Genomic DNA, 16,137 nt, shown 5'->3' on the forward strand with positions numbered 1-16,137 from the left:
TAAAATAATCCCTAATTTATGAATTTATACCTTTTTACATATTTTATGATCTTTATTTGAATAAGAGCATTTTATTCCCAAATTTGGTGTTAATTTTAGTTTTTTTAGGGAATAATGGAGATGATTGGGCTAAAGAAGAATAATATAAGCTAAAAGGAGAAAGATGGAAGGCCTCAGAATGCACAAGTGCACAAAAAGCCCAACTCAACATCAGAGCAACTCGCTCAAGCGAGGAGAATGCTTCAAATGCATTGGACAAAATTGACGCTTTGCTCGCTCAAGAGAGATAGCGCTAGAGACATTGGTCCTTTTCATGTTTTATTTGCCCAAACGAGCTCATCAGCGCCATGCCAGAAGTCACTTAACCCTAACAAATTAGGTTAAATTGGGGGCTTGAAACTCAACCTTAGTGTGCCAGATTTGTAACCCAATTGGGAGAATAAGAGGTGTAGGAAACATTAGAAGAGGCAGCCTTCAAGGAGAAACATTATGAATCTTCTTTTTCATGTCATCCTTTAGTGTAATACTCGTCATGAGTGGTTAATTCCATCCTTTGGGATTGAGAGTAATTTGTTCGAACTCTTATGTATTGAGGTGATATTTGAATATAATATTTTGTTCTTGATTGATTATTTGTATTGTTGTTTTATTTCTAATTCTTGATCTAGAATCTTAAATTTGACTGAAAAGTATTTTTATGGTTCTGACCTAAATAATAATACTTAACATATTTGAGTGTTAGGAATGGACTTGAAATGTTAATTGTTATCAACGTTTGAGCTTGATTCTAAGTTGTTTTTATAAATATGCGAGGAATCGATATTTAGGAAGCATCTTAATACTTTTATATGCGAGGGATCAATATAAATAAATTTTATACGGGCATCAATATCAATCAAAGGACATAATGTTACCATGCTACTCAAAATACATAAGAGTGAGAAAGATGAAACCTAATCCCTATTTTTCTAACTTGAAGCAATCAATTCTTTGCCTGTTTTCTGATTAATCATTGCCAACACAACTACTTTCAACACACTTTTATTGTTTTGTTTTATATATAGTGAACATTTTACTTGATTATCCAGTTCGTTCTTAGATACACATTATTACTTCTAACAATGCAGTGCACTTGCCATAAAAAGTCATAAGTTATTTTGTGACAACTTATTCAAGCTAAAGATGAAAGATATACATGGCTTCAACTTGTGGGACATTATTAGATGATAAATATAACCTTATATAATATTTTAGATGTTTAGTTGTAACTGTTTTTTCAATTGTAACTGTTTTTTTTTCAGTTGTAACTGCTTTATCAGTTATAACTGCTTTTATCGGTATCTCTATTATTTTTTATCTTTTATCTTTTTACCTGTTATACAAGTAAAGTACTCAATCATTCCTATGTAACAAATATTTGATTAATAAAATATATCATTTTTTTCTTGTTTTTCTTTTTCTTTCTCTAAATAAAACTAATAAAATACATTATTAATGTTCGCATATTCCAATTCCTTTTTTAGAAAAATGTGTAGAAAGCTCATTATTTAGTACAATGTCTTCTAATTGATTGACCTGTTGTTGTCCTAAAACAAAGTAAAAGACAATGTAAAAATAAGAAACAATAATGGATTGTTCTAATAGAATGAAAAAGGCTACATTTGAATTGGACTTTGGTCACGTCCTAAAAGGTCTATCGAGCATGAGAAAAACATTCAGTTTACTTTGTAATAAAGTGAAAAATGGAAAAATTATTTTCGTTTTTGATAATAGTGTGATGATGGTTTATTTGTAGTGGTGTTTTAACAAAATTATGGAGAAAACTTAGATACAAAGCATTTTTTAAAGAATTAATTAGTTTCTAAGTATTTTACAGATTTTGATAATTTCAATTGAGTTTATTAAATTTTTTATTTTATTTAATTGAGTGCTTACAATGCTTTTTAAATAAATAATTGGTTCAGTATAATAAATATTGACATATCTCTTGTAGTAAAAAAAAACTACCGTCTTAATATAACTTGGTTAATAGTTAATATAATTGAACATGTCGTAGTGATTGTCACGTGTACTTTTAAAGAAAAAAAAAAAGAGATAGTAATTGCATACTAATATTAACTTCTTCTTAATAAACACACATAAAAATGACTAAAGATCAAATTCGTGTTTAACTACTTCAACTATTAATAAAGTTCAAATCAAAATTATTGAATAAACTTTTTTTTATATTAAATCTATAATTTCTTCTTATTATACTAAAAGTAAAATATCTCAATAGTTGTTGTAGTGAACTGATAATTTATCCTTTATTTTCGTTTAAGTATTCTACCATTTGTTTTTTTGTCAACGAGATAATGTGACGGTTGTTTCTGCTTTCGCGTTTCTAATTTATTGATCTACTTGTTTTTCCTTTCTCCAATATTCTCTAACTTGTTCATTTCCTTCTTAAGAACAAGTTGATTGGTAAGTTCGGAAATATTAGAGAAAAAAATACATAAGTTGATTCACGAGTCAAAGATGAGAAAAGATGAGTTTCCTTGATGAAAACAAAACCAAAAGAAAATGTAAGACAAGACAGATTCCATTATCAGTAAAATCGAAAAACATAGTATTTAGATAAGAATAAAAAAATATTTTAAATAATCAACATAACAAAAAAATTCAATAAAAACTCAATTGAAAATATAAAAATTTATAACTTAAATTAAAATTTAATTAAGTATTTTCTAAAAAATATATATTTTAAAAGTACATTTGATGGTTATATAAATTATAAAATAACATTATTTTTTTTATATAATAATATAAAAAAAGGTTTATGTAAAAAGAAACACCATCAAAATTATCATATTGTTATATTAATATAATAAAAATAAAAATAAAAGCGAATTGCATACATAAAAGACACATTGTACTCGAGAGAATGGTTAAGATATCGGTCCAAACATTTGGGTATGGTCAGCTCGACTTTGGACTCAAAAGGCAGGTTATGAGCTTAGCCCAATTTTATTGGTAGAATCGGTAAAAAATAATTAAAGTAAAAATAATAATAAGTTTGGTCGAAAATTGTTAATTAAATATGTGTCGATATATATTAAGCTGTAAGTCAAGTATATATGTTAATATATCCAAAGTTATTAGTTAAATAAATATAAGCATAAACTCGTTATTTGAATATATAAAAATATTAGTTAATTGGTGAGCGTCCAAGAATAAATGTGTCTGTAGGCAGAATATTGTTTCTGTTATGCTTAGTTGAGATTATATTGTCGTGAGAGAAAATTATTAAAGGGATAACTATAAAAGGGGTTTGAGAGCTTCGGAAAGCGGAATAGGTGGGTGGTAGAGACTGAAACTGATTATTATTTTGTATGCTCGGACTTAATCGTCAGAATGTAATTAACAGGTAGAACTCCCTCTGTTTCGGCGGAGCGTTAGTCCAGTACACTAAGAAGAGACCGACTAAAAACGAAACTTGCCCATCCAACTAACCTGAAATTAACCGGCAAAAAACAAATATATCAAGAAATATAATAATTGTAAAAAGCATGTTTACCTCTACTTCTACTAAATAAAACAACAACTTATATGATTTTGTAAAACAGTTTTACTAAAAAAAAATTATTTTTAGCAAATATTTTATTTCTATTGAGTCAATATAATTAATTTGAGAATAAATTTAAAATAATTGTAGGAGTTTGAAAGGCATGTTGAGACGAATAATTATTAAAGAAAATATTAGAAAGTGTAGTCCAAGTTTCTGGAAGAGTGAAATTTAAAAGGCACGTGGAAAAATGTTATGGATAAGAAGGCGGGAGCCGTGTAAGCCGAGCCGGCATAACGGTGATATCTGTCCACACCGATTCCACCAATAACGTCCACATCGGCAACGTCGTTTTCCCAAATCCACGTGTTTTTCTGTCATACGACAATGTCTCATTATTTATTACATTTTCATTTCACGTTTGGTTTTTTCATCTTCCTAAACATCGCCTGTCACCGAACACTACATTTTTGGATACACTTTCAACTCTCTCACGTCCGAACCAACATGTCTTCTTCCCACTTCCAACTTGGGGGTAGAGAGAGAATTTCAGAACCAAAACCACCCCTTTTTAGAGGGAGAAAGTGAGCTCAAATTTTCCCACTTACACTTCTCTTTTTGCCAACTTTGGGTGTTTGAAAGAGTTTTAGAACCTAAACTTGGAGGTGATTTTGTTGGGTGTATGTGAACTTTCTCAGAAAATTTTGTTTTCGTCTGTTGTAAGTAATTTCTCTTTTTCATTCCACATATTTTTGTGTGTGAATTTTTAATTTTTATTTGATGGGTTTCTTTGGATGAACTTCTAACGGTGGCCAGCTTCTCATTGAAGCAAAGGTTTGACAGAGGGGAACATGCTACATGGTTGAACACAAACTATGAGAAAGATTCGGTTTTTAATATTTTTTTGAGGCGGGGTGGCTGTGGATGGTTGATTTTGGATGGAGGGGATTGTGAGCTGTTAGAGGAATTTTGTTTATTTATATTTTCCATTTACTTTGGAGGTGTGTTTATTTTGGAACGAAGATTCAGGGGAGGTGGGATTGTTGTTGGATTTAAAGAGTTTTTTTATTTATTCTTGGTATGTATTGAAATGAGGGGCTTGGTTGTAGTTTAAGGTTGCAGCATGAGTTGCAGAGAAAGGAACAAAGGGGAAAGAGAAGACAAGGAATATAAGAACAGTTCAGTTGGATTGGAATCAAAATCAGTGAGACAAAGCATTGGCTCTATAGAAGATGAACAGCTAACAATTGATGAAAGTCTTCTGATTGACCCCAAGCTATTGTTTATTGGGTCAAAAATTGGCGAGGGAGCCCATGGGAGAGTTTATGAAGGAAGGTCAGTGTGGCAAATCCTTGAATGTATTGCCTGCCTAAATTTTTCAATTTTTTGTAGTATTTTTTTTATTTATTGATTACCTTGAGTTTGTTAATTCGTGTGAACAATTGGTCAGAAGACCAGTTAAAGGTGATAATTTTTCTTACATGTAATGTAAGACCCTGCAGTAGTCTGACAATTGTGTATTAACTTGCAATCAACTAAGCTAACTCTCAATCATGACTGTGAATATCTACTGGAATTATTTGACAAATTGTGCATTAACCTGCAATCAGCCAAAACACTCAATCATAACTGTATGGTAATATCTACTGGAATTATTGTTTTCGGATGGTGGATATTACTTAAAAGTAAATGTTTATTATGGTTTAAGACCTATAAATGCGTTTTGGTCTCACCTCCAGATATGGTTTTTCACATCTAATGAGAAGCAAGTAGTTACATCTTCCACGTTCTGTAGCATAATTGACGTGATTTCTAGTTTTGTAACGGGTTTCCTAACACGTGTGAAGTTCCATTTAAAGATGGAGATTTTAATGAAGAGCTTCCAACACTTAATTTGACTTTTATTCCAATGTATTTCATTGTGGGTGAATTATAAAAAGACAATCTTGCTATGATATGGTGGATTCAACTGTACAATTATGTGTATACATACTTCAAGTGGTTTGCTGGCAGCTGGAGTCCTGGTTTATGTAGGTGTAGGTTAATAATTTTCCAGGTACAGAGAACGGATTGTTGCTATTAAAGTTCTGCATCGTGGGAGTACTTTGGAAGAAAGAGTTTCACTGGAGAATCGTTTTGCTCGGGAAGTTAATATGATGTCTCGTGTCCACCATGAGAATCTTGTGAAGGTGAGTAGTGTGCTTTGTTTGGGATATATCTGCATATCTGCAATTGTTATATCTGTATCTGCTTTGTAGCATTTGTTTCGCTGAAGACTTATCTATGTATAGTCTGAAGTGTATATATTATGGTGTGTTGACCTTTTATACTACTGAAGGACTAATGGATGCCTCTTTCCGAAGATAACGCATTTATTCGTTTCTTCCAGTTTATTGGAGCTTGTAAGGATCCTCTGATGGTGATTGTTACAGAGATGTTACCTGGGTTGTCACTGCGAAGATATCTGATCACCATACGCCCTAAACCATTGGATCTTTATGTGGCTATAAAGTTTGCCCTTGATATTGCTTTAGCCATGAATTGGTTACATGCCAATGGCATCATACATAGAGATCTGAAGCCTGGTAGGTTCCTTTTAATTTAAAAAATGTTACTCTTGGTACTGGAAAGTTAGTCATATATATCATTGAAGGAACAACATAAAATTCCTTATTTAAAAATTAGAATGTGATTTGGAGCACTGGTACATTAAATTGTTATTTCTTATGGTGCTGGCAGTGTGCCCCATAAATTTATCTAGTTGCGGCTTCTGTTCTGTAATGCTATTTTCAGTAGCCAAATTTCCTTCATGATTATAATTTTTTGTGAAACTTCTTTGGTATCTTATTGGAAGCTAAAGCTAAGCTACTGTAAAATACCTAAAAGCTACCATTAAAGCTAAAGGATAAATATTCATATTCATCAGTGATAACTGATAGATAAAATGATTTAGGAAATGGACTTTTAAGTCTAACTTAACCTTATATAACTGACTCATAAGATCCACTCACTTATATACTATAAAATATTTTCATCTCTAGTTGATGTGCGATTTCTAACAAAAAGAATACACTTATATGGCCTAAAAAGTACCAACAACTAAATGATGACCCTACTAGTTTCATCATCTAACTTTAAGGAATTAAAATATAAGCTAAATAATATTCTAACTATATCCTATAAAATTCTTTAACCATTTAATCTTCTTTCTTTTGCTCACTGGTTCAGATTGGACTTGGCCTCAAGGTATAAACTTCAAGGCATGGTTGAGAGTGGTGAAATGTAAAGTGAGTTGTATCCAATAGTTGTGGTTTTGCAAGGGAAACCACATCGATGAGTAGGGGCAAAGATTGTGGGGGGCATACACTGATTGCCAATGGGTTTTTGGATTATAATGTGAGGGATTGAAAAGTGTTGGAAGCATAGGAGGTATTTTTCATGTGGCAGTGTTGAATTTTAAATGAAGTTTGTTATGATTTTTACAAAGCAGTTGGTTTTGGGGTTGAATGGATGGTGTAGTGGTGGGGCTAGGTGTATTGTGAGAATTGGAACTAGATAGTTACCACAAATTATTGGGGTTTAGGTTGGGGAAAACCAAATATTGTGCACAGGAGAGAGGTCGGATGCATTGACATTTGAAATTTTTGGTGATGTTATATGCGTGAATGAATGAGATTGAGAGCTTGTTGGATTGATGGTAACTAATGGTCTAGTGTAATAACAATTAGTGAACAAAATTAAAACATAGGGTTAATTCTGCTATTAGTTGCTTAGAAAATAAGCAATTCTAATTCTGGCTTAAGAAAATAGTTATTTCTGATGGAAGCCACCAGAATTATATATGGAATCTTTGTATAGAATTTTGGCAATCAATAAGAGTTTTCATGTTTCAGTATCCTCTACGATTTCACTTAGCTATGGGGTGGAACTATGGTATAATACAAAATTTCATATAGACACCCAAATGACACCTTTTGATGCTTTATATGGATATGTCTCTACAATTCCTAATCGGTGCATAATGGAGAAACTTTAATTGAGGCAGTTGATTACACTGTGCGAACAAGAGAGCAGATTGGAAAAATGCTGCGGAAAAAATCTCTGTAAACCTCAAGAGAGAATGAGGATGTATGCAGACAGTAAGTGGGGAGACAGAATTTAACTGTGGTGATTTTGTGGGTCTTGAAGATTCAACCATACAAACAATATTCTTTGGCAAACACATCCTTTCATACGCTATCAGCAAGGTATTTTGGTCCCTACAGGATTACTGAAAGAAATGGGAAAGTAGCATACAAATTGGACCTTCATGAAGACATCAAAATTAAAGGAGCATCATGGAAGCCATGTCGTTTCAGCACAATTACCCAAATTCAATGAAGGAGACTTAGTCATCAGAGCTATGACCATATTGGATAGAAGAGTGAAAAAGAAGAACAATAAACCAACCCCGAGGATGCAACATAGAAAGAATTATGAGTTTGCAAATCCAATATCCAGATTTTGAGTGGAGAACAGTACAAAGGACTTGGGGACAAGTCCTGTTTTGAAGGGGGGAATTTGTAATAATAATTAGTGAACAAAATTAAAAAATAGGGTTAATTATGTTTTATTAGTTGCTTAGAAAATAAGCCATTCTAATTCTGGCTTAGGAAAATAGTTATTTCTGTTGGAAGCCAGAATTATATGTAGACCTTTGTACAGAATTTTGGCAATCAATGATAGTTTTCATGTTTCAGTATCCTCTACAATTTCTGAAAATTGTACGTGAGTTAGTGCAATCAAAGTTGGCACTAGCTAAATTTGAATTTGTGACATCCAGAGGAAGTATGGAGAAATGGATTGAAATCCTGTAGTGATGATTGCTTATAGCAATTTTTGCAGCATTTTCTTCCGATGACTAACAAATGTCCATGGGAGCAGAATAAGAGGAATGGGTTGTAGAATGTACAATTTGTAGGATGTTATAGGCAGATGAATAGAAAGATTGGGAAATGTGAAACGGAGAAGAAGAGATTAGAGCATATGGGTTTGAAACTCATGGTAGAAGGTGGTGAATATATCTGGTGAAAATGGTTTGGTGGATAGCGGAATCTGTCATGTGTAGTAGTGGCAGTGGTGGTTGAGGTGGGTAGCATAAATGGCTGTGTAGGTCTTTAATGTTGGTGGAAGGGGAGTAAGCTGATGAAAGCACCATTTGACTGGAAGCTAAACCTTAGCTACAGTAAAAGTGAACATTCATATTTTTCATTGATGATTGATAGGTGAAAAGAATGCACTCATATAGCCTAAAACATACCAACAACTAAATGATTACTCTACAAGTGTCATCATCGAACTTGAAGGAATTAAAATATAAACTAAATAATATTCTAACCACATCCTATAAAATCCCTTAACCACTTAATATTCTTTCTTCGGGGCCTCTTTAAGGCCATCCCATCACTATCTCTCTGGAAATCATGAAGAGGAAACTGTTCATGTGGTATAGTACCTTGTACTTCTGGATTGGAACTTTTTCTTTTATTTATGACAGCTAATCATTGTAGGTTTTGACATTAATGATTAATTTTGAAATATAGATATATATTGATCATAGTCTGACTCACATGAACTATCTTTCAAATTGCTACCGTGTAGATAATCTACTGCTCACGGAAAACCAGGAGTCAGTTAAACTTGCTGATTTTGGTCTGGCAAGAGAAGAATCTGTGACTGAGATGATGACTGCGGAAACTGGAACTTACCGTTGGATGGCACCTGAGGTGCGTTGTGAACAAGATTTTATCATTCTGCTGGCAATTATTAAAATTTCACTGAAGTGTCCAGTAAAGCTGTATTTATTTGGTGCTCATTATCTTATTCTATCATCAAATCAGTGTAAAATGATAAGTTATTATACTAATATGATGTAAGACAGATGAGTGGCAGATTCACTTGAAATGAACACTCATCAGTTTGGAGACCTGTACTAATACGCAGTACACTAGACACTGGCAATACACAAATGGTATTCGAGTTTAGATGTGTTGGGGTTTTCTAGCTAGATAAACAAAGCTGGTATTGGTCTTGATCTGATAGAGTCCATGTATTTCTTCCTGGATTCTGTGTAATCGCTACATTGAATCATGGTGGATATTTGGCTGTAATGTGTATAGCAGAAGAGGCAATGTAAGGCCCAACAGCAGTAGCATGTAGGAGTAGGAGAGGCAGGATTTAGTTATGGAAGAGAATCATGATTCATGACATGTGCCATGGAAACAGTGGATGAGGGGATTTGGGAACCAGAAGACTAAAAGCTGTGCTAGTTGTGCAATGAGCTTGGTACCCTGAGTGTTTCTTTTTTGTATATAATAGTATTCATGTATGTCCAGTTGTAACACTGACCTTTAGGCATTTTTCTTGTAAAGATATTTTTTATGATTGCTTGTGTTTTTACAGTTGTACAGTACAGTGACACTGCGTCAAGGGGAGAAAAAGCATTACAACAATAAGGTTGATGTCTACAGCTTTGGAATTGTTTTGTGGGAGCTACTAACAAATCGCATGCCTTTTGAAGGGATGTCCAATTTACAGGCTGCTTATGCTGCTGCATTTAAGGTATTAAATTTCACATAAGATTCGACATAAATGACTGGTTGTCATGTTATGCAAATTACAAATGCTTTTATGGATTTCTCTATTGTGATATGTGGATAACTGCAATGGATTTTTCCTCAATATAACGTGTAATTTATGCTCTTTAGTTGAAAGATTGAAGTATAATATTTATGGCGAGAGTGACCCAAATGTAACTACTGACAAGATATTCATCAAGATGGAAAAAATAGCCAAGTTTTTGCTCAAAATATCATCAAAATTTGTTCTTTAATTGTCCATATTTATATAAATAATACCCTTTTATTGTAACTCGCCTTAATATTCATATGGCATTGAATTTCTTGCTAAGCATAACATGGTTTCCATTTGAGATTGCAGCAAGAGAGGCCTAGCCTTCCTGAAGACATATCTCCCGATCTTGCCTTTATCATACAATCATGTTGGGTTGAAGATCCTAACATGAGACCAAGCTTCAGTCAGATTATCCGCATGCTCAATGAGTTCATCCTCACTCTCCAACCGCCACCGCTTTCAGCACTGCCTGAACCTGACGACGAACCTGAGGCTGTGACAAGTAATGGCGCCATAACAGACTTTTCGACCCGAAATAAAGTAAAGTTTTCTTTTATTCGCCACCTTTTTTCTTCAAAGAGGACCAAAAGCTAATAGTGAGTTGTAAATTTGAGAAGCTTCCTTTTGCTGTAGATAAAAGAGTTCTTCTCATTGTGCTTTATATAGTTTAATGCATTTACAAGTAATTATATCTAAGGTGACAACTATAGGGATGTAACATGTTCAACAGAAGTGTAGAAATATGATGCTAAACTTTTGAAAGAGTAAGGAAAAGTAAAGGTTTGTTTATTATGCAGTTGATCTTTTTGTATAAGAGCAAGTTGGATTCAATATTTGCCTCCTTTCTTAAACATATGTTTTTAATACCAGTAAAGCAACACACTGTGTAGTAGAAGTTATATCCAAGAAGTGTTTAATAATTTGTTTGTTAATTGACTGAATGCAAATTTTAGAAGTTCTGTGATTATTGTGCACATGATGATGATGCACAGTTTTAAAGATTGCACATTGCTTCTTTGATTTGGATGTTACTGATTTGTTAAGTATACCACAGTTTTAAAGAACACTAGTTTGTTTTTGCATTTTTCCCCATATCTAGAAAATTTTGTTCTCTTTTTGTCTCTCTCTCTTAACTTCACCTACCTTTCCTTCACCTTCTCTTCCACTCCACCTATTTATAAGCTTAATTTTTTATTATTTTTTGTAAAAGTCATGATGAGATTCCTTCATTAATGATATTCCATCTTATGTTATCTTTTATATTTTATTTATTTTCTTCAAATCTATTAGAAGATTCTTTTAAATAATTATTTTTAATAATTAATTATTATATTTGTATAATTAATTTAATTAATTTTTTTAATTTTTTTATTTAGTCATAATATTTCTTTATAAATTTTTTATTTATTTTTCAATATTCAAACTTTATCTATATACAATACGAAATCTTGCTACTATACTTCTCAAGGGTATTTCACATTTCTTTCGCAGAACTACATTTTTGTGTGTTTCAGTTTTTTTGGGTGAGTTTTTGTAGGTTAAGCCACATATTGGGTGTTTTCTCTAATTTTTTTGGAGAAGTAACAATGTGATTGTTGTATACAGGTTGGGATACCCTTGAAGTATTCCATTTAATTTAATTTATTTTATTGCTGATAAAAAAAAAATAATGATGTTCATAACTACACAATCAAGATGTTCTCTTTCAGAAGAAACATTTTCATATATAGGCATGAGATAGCTATTTGTAATAACATTCCAGATTTTTCTATCTATAGAATCAATAAAGAATTTCATTCTTATGCACCACATTTTATAGTTCATACCACAAAACAAAAGTGATTTATTTAAACAAGCACCTTCACCAAAAGAAAACTTTTCAGCCATTTAAAAGGATTTAGGATCAAAACTTGAATAACTTTCAAGAACCTTGCTCTTGAGAGGGGGAAGGGGGTGAATTGTTTATGAAAGTTTTTTGCAAATAAAGACTAAGAATGAAGTTCTTTAATGATTTATAGAAAGAAGAATTAGAGAAGCCGAACGAAATAAGCTATTAAAATTGTTATTAGTAAAACAATCAATTGATATTTCAATATAATTGGTTGTTTATATCACAAAGATAAAATGTTTCAGTGTAGGCCGCGAGAGCGGTACCAAATCGAGGCAAACTCTGAATACTAGATATGACCTCAAAATAACAAGGGTCAAGGTCGGCCAGTGAGACGATGGGGGATAAAGCTTCATCGTCGAGAGGGAAACAATCCGGATCACCAGCTAAGGCCCCTAAATGACCGCTCAGTGATAAATGAGGTAGGGGTGTAGAGACAACCAGGAGGTTTGCCTAGAAGCAGCCACCCTTGAAAGAGTGCGTAATAGCTCACTGATCGAGTGCTCTTGCGCCGAAGATGAACGGGGCTAAGCGATCAGCCGAAGCTGTGGGATGTCAAATTGAATTGGTAGGGGAGCGTTTCGCCTTAGAGGGAAGGACCTGCGCAAGCAGTGCTGGACGAAGCGGAAGCGAGAATGTCGGCTTGAGTAATGTAAACGTTTTATAAAGTAGGAATATTAATCGGTTGAAATATGAAATAACCGATTGATTATGACAGCAAATCAAATATCAAACTGATTATAACAAAGGGAGAGATAGAGAGATTCACACAATCAGATTATACTGGTTCACTCAACCCTGAGCTACATCCAGTCCATAGAACAACCTCTGAGTATTCCACTAACAATCAAAATCCAGATTACTACAACACACCACAAAGAGGTGACTTTGAATCCTACAAAGCCTACTCACCCTCTTTGCAACACTTCACACCTCAAGCCAGAATACCACTGACTTTACAGGATTTTACCAACACTTACACAAGTTTATCAAAGTACAATTACAGGAAACTAAGCAAGAAAAGAGAACACTTGGAATTATAAAACCAGAAGTCCTGTGATCAGTTCTTGCACCAGACCAAAGCTTTAACAACAACCTTGCTAAACTTTGAAAAACTTATTTCAAAAACGAATCTTTAAACTCTCTCTTGATTCCACAAAAATGTGTTAAACTCGTATATAAAACATTTTAAAGAAGGTTATATTTATATCATTTGAAATCTAGCCGTTTAAGGCAAAATAACAAGAGTTAAATCAGTTTTGTTCTCATTTAAAATAGTTGAAACAGGTTTTCAAAAAACTGTCAGCAAAACACTCATTTAACCAGTTGAAACCACAATTTAACCTGAATGTGTCAGGTAATTACATAACCAATTCAAAAAATAGTTTCAAAACCTCATTGCCAGCTAAGTGACAAACAACCGACTATCTCGACAATTCAACCCGGTTGTTTTCCCTTTGCTTGAAAAAACACTTAGTTTCTTAAAACAATTTTGATCAAGCTTTGCATAGACTTTAAGAACTGATCTTAACAAAGATTCTAAACAGCTTAATCTAAACCCAAACCTAGAAAGCAACACACAGGCTTCATGTGGATTTGAAACATCAAAGCTCCCATGTTCTACAGTGATTTGATAAGTTCTATTTTGCAGACTGTGCTTGAAGGTTCAGAAAGGTCAGGACCTCAGGAAGATCTCTGTGCATGTCAAAGTCTTGTTCTGATTACATGAACTGCTCATATTAGTGTAACTATAATCTGAGGATAACTCTTTTGTTTTTTCTTCTTATTGAACAATTAAGTCTTAAATTCATTTCAATGTTGTTCTCTGTGATTGGAGTATAGTTAGCTGACATTTCATCTATGCTTTGTACATATTTGTATCAATTATAAACCTTGATGTTTAAAATTACATGGTTGTTCAAGAAAACCTATTTTTCTCAAAATTCTCAAACAGTACAATATTTTAACCAATTGTTTTATCTGTGTCAGCATTGGACAAATTTGTTTTTAATTTCTAAATTCTAATTTGATATTCTATTCAAACCCAGTAATATCTGTGGTCAATATTGCATTAATTGCTTGATTGAATACAATTTATCCCTGTTGTAACTGCTCTTAAGGATCATATTTCTCCTATCTTGGAAATTAAAATTGCCTCTTAATGTTTGGTCAAATCAACATGTGAGAATCTGTACTTTCTGTTTGACTGAAAAAAAATAACTTTATGGTTCAGATTTGATTCGTTTTTTTGTTTTGAAAACAACTCTCTATGTGTCAGCTTTGACCAATATTTTTTTGGCTATATAAAGCAATACAATTTAGTTGTTGTTTTCACATACAACTTGTTGTTCTTCTTTCTCTAACCTATCTGTAGTGTGCAAAAGCTTGCTTCTGAGTTTAGCAATGGCTGGAACACTTCCATCAGCTAAGAGAATGAAAGTCAGGGTTGTTAAGAGTGGTGGAAAGCTTGAAGGTTGGTTTTTAGGTGATGTTGATCTTATCAACAAATATCTACTTGAAACAAGTAGAAAAAGTGTGAATACACCCAAGATGGTCTCCTTCACTTGGATGAAACAGTAAAAACTGGACACTGTGAGAAGCATCCTCAAAGAACATAGATTGAAGAGGTTCCTAAACCTCACTAGGAACACATATCCAGATTTGGTGAAGGTATTTTACATTAACCTTCATTTCAATGGTGATTCACTTATCTCTCATGTGAAAGGTGTAGAGATGATCATCACCAATGATGTGTGGTCTGTTGTGACCGGATTAAAGTACTCTGGGTTAAGGATCAATAGAGGAAACCTTGGAATTGTTGAAGAGTTCAACAAAATGCAATTCTACAAAGGCTGTCTCAAAAATCCCCACTCTAAAGTGAGGAATTTTTCAGTAGGAGGATTAAAGCTTGAAGAAAGTCTCATTGCCTTCATAGTATCATGGATTCTCACACCAAGGGGGAGCAACCACTCCACTCTTTCTGAAGAAGATCTCCTGCTGATCTATTGCATCATGAACAAAGTGAAGATCAATTGGATCCACACAATCAAAGAGTATATGCAAAAGTCCATGAGGTTATGTGATTTCCACTATCCCTATGCTATTTTGATCTCTAAGTTTCTTCATTATTTTGAAGTGGATATAGAAGGGGAACTAGTTGAAGTAATCAAGCCCTCCAGTGAGATCAATAGTGGATCCCTATGTAAAATTGGATTTACTAAAATTGGTGGGAGGTGGGTGAGCAAGGATGGTGATCAAGCTGGCCCAAGTGGAACACATGAGGATGATGAACCAGAGGAAGCAACACCACAAGATGAACCTGCTGCTGAGGCTCAAGAGGATTATCATAATGATACCAATATGGGACAAAGGATGACGACAATGTCACCTTTTGAAAGATTGATGATCAACTATATGGATACCTTTGCTGAGAATCGAAGGAATATCTATGATATGTGTGAATCAAGATTTAACAATATGGACTCACGTTTCTCAACACTGGATGAACAAATTGAAGATGTCCAAAAGCAGATTATGGAACTCCAATTTGAAAGGGAGGACAATCCTTCTTTTTAATTTCTGGTTTAAGTTTTTATACAATTTGTTTTGCTTTTTATGTTGTTTTTAATCCTGCCTTTTTGTTTATTTGATGAGACAAATAGGGGGAGAAGTTGATTTTGGAATGTTCTTATTAATTGCTTTGAACATTGCTGCTATGAAATACTTTAACTGGTTTAAATTTGAATTTTGTTAAAATTGTTAACTCTGATATGCAAAATTTCAACCGGTTATTCCTGCGAAATAACAGATTGTTTATCTGTTTTGCACCTGTGTATGCTTGTTGGTTTCTCATCTGATTTGGCTGATGATCCTGTTTTGGAAATCACCAAGAGAGAACTGGTTTCTGTTGCTTATTTGATTTGGAATATATTACCTTGTGTTTTTGTGTTTGCTCATGAATGCAAGTTGAACAAATTCTAAACAAAGAACATTCCTAAAAGCATCCCAAGGATTTGTCTCCATCAAATAGGAG

At 33.3% G+C, this 16,137-nt stretch overlaps 1 protein-coding gene across 8 annotated transcripts; it reads left to right on the forward strand.

The window, feature by feature from the left end:
* Positions 1-3,976: 3,976 nt before the first annotated feature.
* On the forward strand, positions 3,977-11,012 carry LOC137818243 (serine/threonine-protein kinase STY13-like). 8 transcript variants are annotated; one of them, XM_068621542.1, is made up of 7 exons: positions 3,977-4,263; positions 4,361-4,879; positions 5,601-5,733; positions 5,934-6,129; positions 9,185-9,309; positions 9,986-10,144; positions 10,516-11,012. In XM_068621542.1, the coding sequence occupies exons 2-7, from the start codon at positions 4,668-4,670 to the stop codon at positions 10,534-10,536; spliced, it is 846 nt and encodes a 281-aa protein (XP_068477643.1). In that variant the 5' UTR covers positions 3,977-4,263; positions 4,361-4,667; the 3' UTR covers positions 10,537-11,012. The 8 variants fall into 8 exon arrangements, with proteins under 8 accessions (XP_068477643.1, XP_068477639.1, XP_068477642.1 ...); XM_068621538.1 differs by having other exon boundaries at positions 10,523-11,012; XM_068621541.1 differs by having other exon boundaries at positions 4,374-4,879.
* Positions 11,013-16,137: the final 5,125 nt, after the last annotated feature.

The sequence above is a fragment of the Phaseolus vulgaris genome, chromosome 10 (assembly GCF_000499845.2).
Source record: "Phaseolus vulgaris cultivar G19833 chromosome 10, P. vulgaris v2.0, whole genome shotgun sequence".
Classification (NCBI taxonomy): domain Eukaryota; kingdom Viridiplantae; phylum Streptophyta; class Magnoliopsida; order Fabales; family Fabaceae; genus Phaseolus; species Phaseolus vulgaris.

Bases quoted from the DNA above. Each gene is read 5' to 3' on its own strand.
- LOC137818243 (XM_068621538.1), top strand. From the start codon at position 4,668: ATGAGTTGCAGAGAAAGGAACAAAGGGGAAAGAGAAGACAAGGAATAT. The intron at 4,880-5,600 runs GTCAGTGTGGCA...ATAATTTTCCAG, and splicing joins GGGAGAGTTTATGAAGGAAG to GTACAGAGAACGGATTGTTG. The intron at 5,734-5,933 runs GTGAGTAGTGTG...CGTTTCTTCCAG, and splicing joins ACCATGAGAATCTTGTGAAG to TTTATTGGAGCTTGTAAGGA.